Genomic DNA, 15,273 nt, shown 5'->3' on the forward strand with positions numbered 1-15,273 from the left:
AAACTTGCTGATAAATTAACAGGAGAACATATAATAGATGAACATAAATAGCACGCAAACATCACGACTGGACAAGTAAATGAAAGTCAGACACAAGCTGGCTTGACATCTGTTTTTAATCTAATATTTAACTTGGTAGTTTAGTTTTTACTCAGTTGTTTATTTTTTAATGTTTTTCCAACTTGAACACAGATAAATCATATAGTAGATCCCAGGACTCCACAGCTCAATACTATATCCTTTTTGATGTTATGTTTCCTACAGTAAGAAATCACAAGAGTTTGCACAGCACACAATCACAAGGACTGGGATTGAGAACCTATGAAGTCAACAGAGGGAACACAAAGAGGGAAGCTGTTTGGCAGCAGGGAGTGCAAATGTCATTATATTTTGATAGAGGACTACATGAGAAAAAAAGAAAGCTCTGTGCCAATGAAAAATGTATAAGTCAGAAAAAAGACTGTTACTTGTAACATATAATTTATCTGCCTTTGTAACTATTACACTACTGTGAATTTTTGAGAGGTATATGCACAGACTGAACCTCAGGAACTGAGTGACATGTCAGACAAAGTTTTTGACTACATCAGATGTATGTTTACTGGCATTACATTACTGGGCTGCAGAAGAAAGCTTGTTTTGTCAATAAATATTTTGTCTTTAAAATACAAGTGTCAAAGAATGCTTAGTGAATTGAAAAATCAAACACTATATGCACTGAGAGTTGATTTACAGGAGCAGTAATCTGCTTTCAAGTCTTTTGCTGCACCTCAGAAAGCCACTTCCTCCTTTCTATACTGTAGATCAACACAAACCAACAGAGCATACTTCCCTTCCAATCTGTCAAAACAACACAGTTACAGAGCCCAGCACTGTGAAAGAAACAGCCCAGAAAAATGAAAGAAGACTATGCAGCATTCAGAAAACAAGAGCTGAAAATCTCAATCACAATTTGCAGGAGTGCAAATTTTAAACAACAAAAGCTGCCAAATTTTGTTACAGTCTGCATTATCAGCAATATTATCTTAATGATTGGAATTTGAAAATGTAATCCAGTAATCCAATAGACCAATCTGTTGTATTTTCATAAAAACGGTCCAAAACGGTGCAATATTTCCCCACAAAATGCTCAGCCAGCTGATTCAGAAATCAGAAATCCACCAAGTTCACAACTTTACAACTAGGAGCAACACTGTAAAAGCATTCAACTTAAGCAATCAGCCTCCTATAATTTACTGTATTTACTTTGGATTTCATTTCTCTGTGTTTAACTGTATGAACAGATTTTAGTTTTGCACATCTGACACAATTTAAAAAATGTAAATGGATAGTTTTTTTCTTTCCACAATACAAAGACAAATTATACTCAAGCAAAATATGTTAGTTATGTAGTCTAATAAAGAATGTAAATATGAGACTGAGCAGCAGGTAGTGTCGCAGTCACACAGCTCCAGGGACCTGGAGCTTGTGGGTTTGATTCCTGTTCCGGGTGTCTGTGAGGAGTTGGTGTGTTCTCCCCGTGTCCACGTGGGTTTCCTCCGGGTGCTCCAGTTTCCTCCCACAGTCCAAAAAAAAACACACGTTAGTAGGTGGATTGGCGACTCAAAAGTGTCCGTAGGTATGAGTGTGTGAGTGAATGTGTGTGTGTGTGTGTCTGTGTTGCCCTGTGAAGGACCGGCGCCCCTTCCAGGGTGTAATCCCGCCTTGCACCCAATGATTCCAGGTAGGCTCTGGACCCACCGCGACCCTGAATTGGATAAGCGGTTACAGATAATGAATGAATGAATATGAGACTTCACAACTGTCTGTATTCACACAGAAGAGTACATCTGAAAACAGTTTAATCTTTTTAATTAAAGATATAAAAACATGAGATCTAAAATATGTCTCAATAGATGACCTAATGCTAAAGCTACCCTGGAGTTTGTCTGAAGAAACTGAGGAAAATAACAAAGTGTATTATCAAGAAAAAACAAATTTATATTGTTATATTGCTTTTACAAAAATAAAGGTGGTATGTACTCCACTTTAACAGAACTGACAATATGAGATCACAACTGTCCCTGCTAAGCAATGCTACCACCACCAGGTGAAGGAAAAACTCTGATAAAACTCATTAGAACATATTGCCGTGACACTGATTGTCCCACCAGATTTTGCCAACAGTCATTTTCTCTGCTTGTAAATCCAAAGTAAAACAGGGATTATGTATTTTAAATGTTAAACGTCTAACATAAATCATGCTTAATATAACTATAATATAATATAAAAAAGTTCTAAAAGACTTGTTGGATTTGAAATTAATATTACATTTAATCTGTGACTTCTAAGGGTTAAATAATAGATTCAGTTGAAAAAGAATTTATGAGAATTTGAAATGTGTTTATTTGAAAACATAATACTACATTTTTTGGCCACACGTGTGATTTGATGCAGGCTGAGAGTAATGCTGCCGTGTTACACATGTCACATTTTGACAGGAAGGGGGATGTTCTCACAGAGTAGTTTCCTGCTTGAATGCGGTGTGCCACACAGGAACTGAAGCTCAGAGAAACAAGCAGAAACTCTACGTGGCTTCAGCCAACCAGCAACACCCCTTTTCCTCCTCCACCAATCACGTGAAGAGGGGCCTATGAAGAAGTCTATAACAAACACCTTTTGTTTTATGTGCAGTATGGCCATGTAGTCTGAAAAGGAAGCGTGGAATTAGAGCAAAAGTGAGAAATTGCAGTAACCAGGCCATAAACCCCATGACTTGCTTTGACTTTGTAGACATGAAGCACAATATATGCACAATGTTACTGCTTCGGCAGGTTTGTGATATTTAAAAACACCAAATGGTACAGTACTAACACTACATATTTAATGATGTATTAGGTTATAGTTGTTAGTTTGTTAGTTATACATCTGAATGCTACAATTATATATTTAATATTTCTTACTGGCCTTTATATTAGACAAATGTTTGCAGTAACCATTTCTAATTTTTTACTACTAAAGTAAGAGCAAAAGTGGAGTCAGATATTGACTCTGGATAATTACTTCTGGCATACCAATTCAACCATCTCACTGGAAAAAGCTCCACCACTCCAGGCAGTGCAGTTCCACTGCCCAAATTACAGTGTTTGGGGGCTTTATACTCTTTTGTCCCATGCTTGATTTGGAGCATGGTGAACTTAAGCATATGTGCAGCTGGTCTAGAGCATCCTGTTTCAGTTCAGGTTTTTCTATGGAGATTATAAAACCTGTGGGTTCACAATTAAATGTGTTGACCACAAGAAGTTGAATTTGCTTGTTATAAAGGGTGTGTACAAACTGTGAATTCAAATTAAAAAAATATAATTAAGTTGGAATTCATTAAAGAAATAAAGGATTGTAATCTTTTGTTGTAATAATGTAATGTACCCTAAACATTTATTTGGCAAGTTTATCTAGTATGATACAGCAATATAACAAATTGAAACAAGAAACGCTGTTCTCTTGTTTGTTTACGATCCGAAGCTCCTCATCATTTAAGGTTAAATGGTATGTTTAAGGAGAAGAAAACAACTGTTGGTTGTACATGGCTGAAGTTTAATTTGTAAGGTTTTTTTCAATGTCTAAACTACCACAGAAACCCATCTGTAATTCGAGTTGTTTGGTTTTGTAGTAATAAAGTTACTGTATTTCTGTAATACAGTTAGCTGTCTTCCAAGTAATCTGAAATAGCAAGTATAAGTCGATATTTAAATATCCTCTTGGTTCATGCTTTTCAATGATTGGAGCTCTCTCTGTTTGTCTAAAATCTCCTAACACCGTTGAACAGAGGGGAGAATGCCTAGCATACCAGACCGAGAAACTTTTTTTTTTTTTTTTTTGCCATTTACTAACTGGGTCTTTGTAAATACATTAGACTAGTTTTGAGCACAAAAACAGACAAGAGAGCTAGCGAATGGTGAGGTCGCCTTTAAATATTCGAGTTTTCCAGTAAATTTACTGTAAAAACTGTAATGGCAGGAAACATTATGTTGACTGTCTTTTACTAGTATCTAAGCTGCCAGTAATTTAATGTGTATTTTACAGGAGGAGTTCTACAAAATCTCTCAATCATCATCATCTTCTTTTCCACTATTCCATTTCAGGATCGCAGTGAAAATCTTTCAATACTCTGTTTAATTAAAGTCCATCACAATAGAGCAAATCATACTCTTATCTTATCAGTCATGAAAGAACACGCATACTATAAAAGATATCAGGAAAAACTGCAATGATTTGAGATAAGATTAGATAGCAGAACATGTGTGAGAGCAGAATAAAATTAAGCTCAGCAGAAAGCTCCACTCTCCATACACAAGATGTGTGAACTTACATAAAGAGTGAAGATTATGTGCTGTCTAATCAATATTATTTTCTTGTGTAGGGATGTCCCGATCCCGTTTTTTTGGTCCTGATCCCAATCTGAGTCTCTTAATATTGTCCGTTGACGATACTTAGATTTTCCTAGATAGTACTGTTACACAATGCACACTTAATATACACTAGTTATTAAAATCAGCCCAGTGTATTTACTTGACTCTGAATATTATCTCGCATTAAGAAATTGCCTGCATCCAAGCTGTTTTTTTTTTTATAACAAAAAAACACCTCCTACAAAGAATTTAATATTATTTTTAATCTTATATGAAATGATCTAATGTTATTTTTTATGTATAAAGCATTACTAAAAGTCAGTCAGCTTTATTGTCATCACAGATGTGTTTAGGGTGAAAGTAAATGTAGTTTCTTTAAGACACTGTGCTAAAATAAGTTATATATTTTTCAGAACTGACCTTATTCTCTCAGTGCAGCCGAAATAGCCACCCCCTGTAGGCGGGACTGACGACCAGTGAGAAGCGCATTCTTTGTTTAGGAGCCATGGAGTGTGTCGCAAACAAATCATGTTTTTAACTGTGTAGCCTCAACAATACTGGTTAAAACACGTCCCGTATAGGTCCAAAACACAACACGGCATTTAGTGTCCAAACATGGGATGGTTAGCCACTCTAATCATGATCGGACTAAAAAGAAAAAAAAAAGATACAGATCAGTAAAAAATAGCTGTGATGAGCCCCAATACTGATCTTTGAGATCGAATCGGGACACCCCTACTTTAATGTTCTATGTTTGTGCTATATACCACAAATGAAAAAATGCAGCTTGTTTTGAATACGAACTTCTTCTATTTCATGATGACTGTGGCATGATATAATATATTATCAGTGGGCAGTTCACCACAATGGGAATCATATCCTTTCCCCACTAAATTTATGTACATGTTCTAATGTGAGAGTGCTTTCTATGACACAGATCTCTAACTACATGGTGTAGTTACTACATCTACCTCAGCAACTACATCTCTGACCGCACAAATATCTATAAGCACACACAGGAGTACCTGTGTGAAAAAAATTAATCTTTATAAATAAAGACATACGCATTTGAGATCTAATAAATCTGTATCTTCAGAAGAATACTAAATCTAACCCTGGATTTAATCAGAGCCTAGAACCTTAAAAGTGCCTAAAGTAAAAATGAAAGTAAATATTCCACACTTTTAGAAAAACTGTCACAGTGCTGGTACCTTCGGGGGTACTTTCCTGTACTTTTTGTTAGGGAACATAATTGTACCTTATTCTATTATAATTTTAGATTTTAAAATTGTGTTGATTTCATATGCTCCATTTCATCTCCAGGACTTGTTTTTATTCATCCATTATCTGTAACCGCTTACCCAGTTCAGGGTCGTGGTGGGTCCAGAGCCTACCTGGAATCATTGGGCACAAGGCAGGAACACACTCTGGAGGGGGTGCCAGTCCTTCACAGGGCAACACACGCAGGGAGAACGCACCAACTCCTCACAGACAGTCACCCGGAGCGGGAATCAAACCCACAACATCCAGGTCCCTGGAGCTGTGTGACTGCGACACTACCTGCTGCACCATAGTGCCACCCACTTGTTTTTTTTACACAGTTCTAAAAGGAAAGATTACAAATATTCACCCCTCCTTCTGGAGCAGAGAATGTAATGTACCTTTAGGGAACACAACTGGACTTTACACACCTGTTGTACTTGTAAAGGTAAATTTACACTGGGTGTACCTTTAGTGACCAATAATGTACCTCTACCATACCTCTTCTGGCAGTGCAAGATTCCATTCCAACAGTCTGATCATCTCAAATCAGCCTCAAATATGTGAGAGTAATTGATACATTCTAAACCTGAATTTGCCACCTCTGAATAAAAACACCTTCATGCAGTCAGAGTAAACACATCAAATATAGTCTGGCTGTGTTATTTTTAAAAGGGACATATAATACCTCTTTTTAAACAAGTTAGAATAGGTCTATGGGCTATACAAAACATGTTCATGAAGTTCTTTGCACAAAATCACTCTCACGAAGAGATCTCAACAGCTCTATTCTTGCCAGTTTCAGTCCATTTCAGAATGAGCAGTTTAAGGGCTCTGTCACTTTTAGGCAAATAAGCTGTTGCTGGTCACGCCCCCACCCGTCCAATGTTTACGCTGAGCATTTAAGGTGGAATTACAATTTCAAAGAACTCAACTTAGCACTTGGAAATAACTATGTTATTTTTAAGGTGGTATGAAATAGTAAGCAACTTTTAGATTTTACGGGTGTGTTTGGGGAAGTTTAAACACGTACTAGACTATATAATAACATTAGTGTATGTTCACTTTTCAGCTTCAAAGTCTGGTTTATGACACTGTGGCACTGCGAGGCTTTTAAGGTTGTGGAAAGCAGCGTATAGAGCACCTTCAGGAATGCCATGGTGGTTCTATTCAAATTTGTGAAGTTACCATAAGCGAGCCATCCAATTGGCTCGTATAAGCATATGATTCCTGACAGCAAACTCTGTCAACTGACTCACAGAAAACAGATGGATGACTTTTTTTCATGCTTGGAGTGTTTATAGGAGCAGTAGAGACCCAAGTGGAAATACAAAAGCATGCAAAAAAAAGTGAGTTTTGCATAATATGTCCCCTTTAAGATGTGTAAATAACATAAGTTTGCACCTGCTGATCATTTCTGGCCATTCAGAAGGACGTATAATAAAAGTATAAAAAAATTTTGATGCACAGGCCTAGGACAAATCTTATAATACAATTATGACAAGGTTCACAAACCTTTGAGAAGTTTCTGCACACACACATCATTTACTGTATCCCTCAGCTTTTTGTAGTCTACTCAAATATGCTGAAAAGAAATAGGCCACTGCATGTTTACTCTGATTAAGCAGTTTCTCTTCAAACCGAAACCCATGTGTCTCTTACCTTCGAGTACGACATCTTTGAGCTTCTCCACAGCCTCTGCGAAGCGAGCCACTACGCGGAGCAGGGATGGGATGTCCTCCACCTCAATGATGGTGGTTGAGGACTCTACAGTCTCAACTTGGGGACTATGGGCAATGGCTGCTCTGCCCTGGCCTTTACTGAAGACCCATGACTGCAAAGGGAAGCCTGCAGCGCTGGCATGGCGGCTCAGGGACGTGGGTCTCTTCAGGGTGCCCACGGGAGAAGGGCAGCCCACCAACTTGGTGTGATGGGTAGAGGGAGTGCCCGGGCAGCTTGAAATGTCCACACCAGTTGGATTGGAGGAAGCATTAGAGGAAGAAGTATTGGAGTCTGTTGTATCTTTCCGGGGCTGCTCCTGGAGAATGGACAGCTGAGAAGAAATTATGAAAAGAACAAAGATGAAAATCAGAAAACTGAATTAGGAATGGTCACCGGGGCAGTGTATGTTTGTGGAAATATATCACAGTGAAAACTTGGGCTTAGAACACACTGTGGTAACAATGCAACCGACTGATTAGGCAGATGCATGTACATGTGCTGGTGTTTTATGACAGTATAAAAACATATGGGCTGTTGTTACAGCTACATTACTACATACAGAAATTTCACATGACAATGTCAAACCATATTAAACTCTTTCTTATAAATATATTCTTTCATTACATGGGCCCATTGATTTTGCAGAGTTTAAGGCAAAGCAGCCAACCAAGCTGATCACTTATAAAAACAATAAATCTATATATCTTAGACCTAGCTATACTTCAATGACTGAAGTCTGAGAATTGTCAACCTTCACGAACATTAATAGAAATAAGAGGGAATGAGAATGTTTTCTCACTTGAGAAATTGAGTTATGATAAAGAACAAGGGAAGGTTTGCCTTACACATAACCAATTTAACTGGAAAGGATATACATTAGCTGCAAAACATTATCCATTCAATCTATTACTGTAACATTTTAATATGTGTTAATAATTTAAAATATAACAGTCACTGGCATTCATTTGCTGTTTTAATGTTTCCTGTAACAGACTGTTTTGAGTGGGATGGCCCACATTTAGTCACAAAAAGTGAAATGCTTCACATAAAAAAATGTCATCCTAAAGCTCAGTATTTTTTGATTAATATCTGTATCAACTGATACTTGAGGAATCAATATCAATCACAGATAAATCACATATAAATAAAATGGTTGCATCCTGCCATTTCTAGTTTTATTTATTTATTTATTTTTTAACTGTCTGGTCAAAACACAAGACATTTAGAAGTCTGCATGACAGCTGTTAGTAATTGTCGCTTCTTTCACAAGAACCCATTGTGTAACATAGCGGCCTATTTCCTGTCACACCCAGAATCAGGAGTTAAAGCACTCCACACACTCAAGTGTAAATACCCAAAATATAAACCGTAAATGGACACATTTAACACCTCAAATGTAATGATGTAGATCAAATGTAGTGGTGCAGATCTCCTATCCAACACTTCACTTCTGTAAATTATCACTAAACCTGGATGTATTTCAAAACAGCTCTACCTTTACAGATACAACTCCATATTTACAGATACAACACACGGGTCTAAATACGACACACACACTGTAATAGAGTGACAATCAACCACAAGAAAAGAGATGTTCAGAGATTAATATTATAACCACCTTGGAAATATTAACAGCATAAATAGGAACTGCGTGTATAAGGGACGAATGAACTATTAATCAATGCTGATATCTGATATTTATATGTACAGAAATTAAAACTTAATCAAACTAGACTAAAATTAGTGGCATTTAAACATATCCTACAGAAATTGATATTGGACTGTTTTACAAGGTTACAAATTATTCATAGTCATATCAAAACCGTGTTTTATTTTCCAAGTTACTTGACATTAAGAGAATGGTTTACCTGTCATGTTAAGATATTTAAGATGCAATGACATAAGAATAAATGAATAAAAAATAAATTAAATATTTTACCACAGTAATTTAGAATTACAAGAATATTAAATATGACATCAATAGCACTTTAAAATACTCCAGTGATTACAAGAAAAGGTGGGCAATCAGTAAATAAATATTATAAAAATATTTAAGGGAACTTTAATAGACTATAGGCCTCATGATATCATGAACGCACAGGCCATATATTAAAATCCTAATATAATTTAACAATAATATTTAAAGTTACAGTACTGTATTACATCTCACTTAATTGGGTTCACTGTGCATAGTTAGCCTGTGAAAAAAAAGGTCTTATGCTCCCGAAAGGTAAGAAAGCACAGGACCTACCTGTTTGAGCCATACATTGGGTCTATTGGGTAAAAGCTCCAATTTGGTTTTACTTTCTGACTTCTTGACCCTCTGACTCGTTGAGTATGGACTGTAACTGCTTTTCGCACTTGTTCCACGTTTCATCGTGTTCAGCCGATTTACTAAAATGAGGAGTGAACAGACCAACACATCCTGCACTGTTTGCAACTTAGACTGCGTGTCAGCTAAATTGATCTAAAGTATAAACAAATTACATGTTACAAATTATATTTTTACTTTTGGTCATCACTGGTCAATTTCCAACAAAATGCTAAATGATCACCAATGCTAAATGAAGCACTTGTCATAACTTAGACAAGTGCTTCAGAGAGTCACCACTCCAAATCTAAAGCTTTGAGACAAGTTTAGCTCCCAGCAGTTTTACAACCCCCTCATTCAACAGTTCCCTTGCCCAAGAGATGTTTTGCAGCCGCGCAGAAAGCTGTTCTCTAGTCCCTCAGAGAGCTGTTCTTCGGGCCGGAAAAGTGAGCTGCATGGCAGGAGGAAGGAGGTGAAGATGCTGTGCTACTTACTGATGAGGAGCTAAGAGACGCAGCGCTTCCTGTTCCACTCTTCTTTGACATGGAGTGTGTTTTTATCAGTTCCTTTTTCTTTTTGGAGAACATCTTTTTGTTTCAGTGTTGGCTGCCTTTTGCTTGATCTTGGGCTTTTTCTTCACACTGTGGGACCCCCTCCCGCCCCCCAATTCCCCATCCCAGGTCTCTGCAACTCTCTGTGGGCTCTTCTCCTTCTCCTGTGCGCCCTGGTGCCCTCCTGCTGCTCATCACACGTTCACATCAACAGCTAACGGCATACCAACACCACATCCGCTTTAAGACTGTCCCTCTCCCCCTTCTCAAACACAAGTGAAAGCAGTTACACGCATTACTATCATCATACACCTTCTAAACACTGTTAAAGCCAAGACTGTGGGTTGGGTCTATTCAAAGGGGAATTCAACCAATTTTTCACATTTCCTGCATACTTTAGTCACTGAGATGATTGTGAAGTTGTAGTGGTGTGTAGAGAAACATATTCCTGACTTCTTTATGATGGTGATAAAAGGAACTAAGAGTCCTGATGTCCACAACACCAACATAGCCTATTTATTTACTTTCCAAATCACCAGTATACTTTACACATATTTTCAAACATAATATTTTTATAATACAGGATAAATATGAAATGGATCCCTACACCCTGATTAGTTCATTTTGCGGGCCATGTAATGACTTCCTGTGAGTCAGCTTTTAGAGACATTAAATGCGTCATAAGACTGATTCTTATCAACCATGGACAATTCTGACTCCATACCTTCTTTCTAGAAAGAAACATTTCCAATCAAACTACTTTCAATGATTTTAAGTACATCTAAGCAAATTAATTATGCAGAAAATTCCAAGCATTTGCAGAATTCCCCTTTATCTAGCATCCTCTAGTATAGGTGCACCACTAGGCCTGGATAGCAATGTTTTTGTAATCGAAAAAAGGTCCTGACAACAACTGTGAAAAACTATATTATTGTCACTAGTTTATGCCACTGATGTAAAGAAATTATTATATAATAGCACAATTACACCCCTTTAAAAAGCGATGAACTTTTAGCAGAAACAAAGTTATTAAAAATATTCAGACATTGGAAGTGGAATATAAAAATGTTTAAGTATCCCAAATAAATGAATAAAAATGTAAAGATATGGGACCACTATTTGCAAACATACTGCTCCAAATATAATGGCTCCAGAATAGAGAGACCAGAGAAAACCAGGGAACAGGACGGAGCAAGTGGCAAAAATATTGCTGATGTTCATTCTTATGAAAACAAAGAGGCTAGTAAACACAATGGGCAATATTGGAGTCAACAGAAATTATTGAGGAAATGTCCATATATGTTTTAATATATTTTTAAATTGCCTACTCCCCACCAAGTATGTGTATATGCTTACACTGTACTTATATAAAACGTATAAACTTGAAGGATATATAACTTTGTGTCAAATTCTTGGTCTAAGTTATATAATACTTAAAAAAAATCAGCTTTTCAATTATGTTAAAATGTCCTTTTGGTAAATGTAATACGCCAGAATATATTTCATGAGCGAAATAAGTAGTCTGAATTCGTTACAAAGCTTTCATACGTCACAAACGTAAGGAACCAACCCCATCAACATTTTCAGCAGTGCGGAACGGTAAGTGGAGATACAGACAGGGGCTAACCCTATATTTATAGGTTTGTGCATACAGAATAAAGGCGAATATATAGAGACATATCTCCCAAAGCCTGTAAAAAAAAAATGGATTGTGTCAAGAACGGCAGCCCGGACCGATGGTGCGGATTGCGGCTGATACGCTGTGGCGACCCGTCGGGAGGGGGCAGCCGAAAGATCAAGAAAAAAAGATATATAGAGATATATTAAAGGCCTTGCTCACAACTGAGATTAACATACACCTCGAAACATGTACATGATTCCATATGTCATTTTGCATTGCGATATGTGAGATTTCTACATAATTTCCACTTAAAAATGTGGAAAAGTACATTCTCATGTGTAATTTTTTCTACTGAATCTTTTTTTCCAGACACCAATGCCCTAAAAACTTTCTAATTACATTGTCTACAAGGACATCATATGCATAGAAGAGAGACACACAAAGAAATGAGGGCACTGATGCGGTTGATATGGGTGGTACTTCATTGCTGTCAAAGACACATCAGAATGTCTTACCATTCACGTCAGAGATGTGATGCGGCCTCATACATCCCAAAATATCTCTGAAAGTGAAGTGAGTGAATAACAATGCATTTCTAAGCATTGTACCCCCTTCACACTTGTACTTGGAGCTGACCACTTATTATCCTGTCATACAGGACACATGTTACTGCCATTTGTATACAGGGCCTGAGCCACTTTTAGGGTATTATGATATTGTTTTTTTCCTGGAAGTGACTTCCAAATATATGGGTTGCAAATTTGAAATTAAAATAATAAATTTTAAAAATGCAAATAGTTTTTGTGTTATTTCTTTTTCCATGTGTTCAAATATTATGACAAAAATGTTATTTTATTTCCATTAAAATGAAAAAAAAAAAGCTTATTGTCATGTCATTTTGTCTGCTGGCATTACATGGTCACATCTAAAATGATAAAGCTAAGTGGGAAAACGCACATTTTCACATTGGCTTTGCTTTTTATTCATAAGTATTATGAATGAAAAAGCAATATGTATTTAGCATTTCATTTTCAGCTGCAATAAGCAACAGATAGGACAAATTGAATGTAAAAAATATTAAATAAAACTGAGAGATTAAGATTCTTTTTTCAGCCCTGAATGCACTTTCAGTACAAAAACGAAAAGCGCCACCTACTGCTGATTTACTTTTCATTTTACACATTGCTTCATTCTCAGGCAGAATATGTAAATATATGCTGATTAAAAGTGCGTGAAGCATTTTTAACACGTTCATATTTGCACATGTGTGTAAAAAATAAACAGCAAAAAGGTATTTGCATTTTCATTTTAATATTTTCATTTTAATTTCAATTCTGACTGGATTTGCCTCACATAGGGTCATAGAGTTGAGGTCCTCAAACTTCACTGGTCCTGAAAACATGGCCTTGATTATTACTCTCCAAACTCTTATCATTCCCGTGTAGGACAATCTCACTCTCACCTTTGCCCATGTCCATCCTTCTCTTGCGTTCACATATCTAAAGTAGGGGCTTGCTCACACACATTAAAATGCCTCCTTATATCTGAGCTCGACTCACAGTTTCAGTCTTCATAAGTGTGTTCCATACTTGCAAACTGCAGGTATACTCGTAACACTGTATTAGGAACATGTACTTTGTATCTACACTCATCTTCGATTCTATCAGCTCGACTGGCCATAAAGGAGCACTACAGACAGTACTCCACCTGTTATACTCTGCATACTTTCTTATCCTCACCCTGTTCTTCAATTGTCAGGACCCCCACGGGGCCGGCATTTTTTGGGTGTTAAATTTATGTTGTGCTGGTAAAAGTGGATCAGACACAGCAGGGCTGCTTGAGTTTTTAAAGCCCTCGGTGTCACTGCTAGACTGAGAATAGCCCACCAACCAAAAGTATCCAGCCTAACAGCACCGATGAATGACTAGAGAACAACCAACAACACAGTAAGGGAACTCTGACTTTACATCCACAAGGTGGACCGACTAGGTAGGCGTGTCTAACAGAGTGGGCAATGAGTAAACACAAGGTTTAAAAATTTGAGCTGCACTGCTGTGTCTGATCTTCTTATACCAGCAAAACTCACACTAACATACTACCAATAAGTCAGTGTCACTGGAGGGTTAAGAATGCTCCACCATATAAATCTTAACTTGTCTGTGGCTGTCCTGACCATTGAAGAGCAGGGTGAAATAAGGATAAGAAATGTATACAGGAAAACAGGTGGACTACAGTCTGGACTCATTTTTAGTGCTCCTGTATTGTCAGAGTTCATAAAATGGACACTAAATGTAGCTAGATACAGTAAATTCAGCGATGACTTTGGGTATAGTACCAGGAGAGAGCTTTAAATGTGTGAGAGACCCCCGCATATAAGCGAAAACTGATTTATGAAAATGCCTATTTTTTAAAACTACTGATATTAATGACTTTGTTATGGATTGGGCTTTTTGGTTCTCAAAATCTTTGGCCATATTTTGACGCCACTGTTTGCCTTATTTGTTGCTAAAATCTTTTTTTTTTAACTTATTAATTTTAAACCAAATCCATTTAAAACGATAGACCATAACAAACTCTTCCATCAGCCATAAATCATTGTGGGATTAATATGTACAATTTGAGATTAATAAGCCGATTACTTAAACAAGTTGGCTAAAAAATGGGAAGAATTTAGAGTGTAATCAACAGAGATGCATTTAGCAAGAAAAGAAAACAAATGACCCTGCCTTAAAATCATTTAACGACGTAACCGAACATCTTTCTCTGGAAGATGTTATATACGTTTAATTAATGATTGGTTAAAAGAATTCTAATAACGGCTGTGGATTGGCAGAAAATGACCGCAAACTGCTGCTGTGATGAGTTTGAATTAAGTTGTGCAAACAAGGCGCATTATGAAATTGAAAAAGTAATATGTGAAAATAGCTAAACATACCAATATTTTAATGTAAATATCACATCCAGTCCTCTTCTGAAACTGAGGTGTTTGTACTTGAGTCTGGTCTCGGAGTAAGGTGGACAGCACTAGCGGAGTGCACAATTGGGAAACACAATTATGAGGGTAAAGTTAAATCACCATGAACTTTAAGCAGAAAATCTCTGAAGAAAATACATTACAAATATTGACCCTTTTCAATTACTGAGATATTGGGAACCACTTGTAAGCTTTGCAGATATATGAAAATAAATGTTAATAATTAAATTAGGGTGACCAGACGTCTTCTTTCACCCGGACATGTCCCCTTTTTTAGACTTAAAAAGATGTCCGGGCGGAATTTCACAAACGTCTGGGATCTTGTTTTTCTAGAGCTTACATAGAATTTCGAGAAGCGTTTCGTTCACAAACTAGTCCCGCCCTCCCCTACTCCGATTGGTTCGCTTGAGTGAGAAGGGGGCGTGGTGATGTAGCCTAAAATCTTC

The 15,273-nt window shown here is 37.0% G+C and overlaps 1 protein-coding gene across 2 annotated transcripts in view; it reads right to left on the reverse strand.

Moving 5' to 3' along the window:
* Positions 1 to 10,418, reverse strand: part of arhgap45b (Rho GTPase activating protein 45b) — a 32,139-nt gene extending 21,721 nt beyond the window's left edge. The window contains exons 1-2 of one of the 2 annotated variants that reach the window (XM_066647613.1): positions 10,176 to 10,418; positions 7,311 to 7,701 (exon numbers count right to left, since the gene is read on the reverse strand). In XM_066647613.1, the coding sequence (XP_066503710.1) occupies positions 7,311 to 7,701; positions 10,176 to 10,268 (484 nt within the window). In that variant the 5' untranslated portion in view covers positions 10,269 to 10,418. Of the gene's footprint in view, positions 1 to 7,310; positions 7,702 to 9,621; positions 10,148 to 10,175 lie in introns of those variants that run through there. The other variant, XM_066647612.1, reaches the window with a different exon arrangement.
* Positions 10,419 to 15,273: the final 4,855 nt, after the last annotated feature.

The sequence above is a fragment of the Hoplias malabaricus genome, chromosome 16 (assembly GCF_029633855.1).
Source record: "Hoplias malabaricus isolate fHopMal1 chromosome 16, fHopMal1.hap1, whole genome shotgun sequence".
In the NCBI taxonomy this organism is placed as follows: Eukaryota; Metazoa; Chordata; class Actinopteri; order Characiformes; family Erythrinidae; genus Hoplias; species Hoplias malabaricus.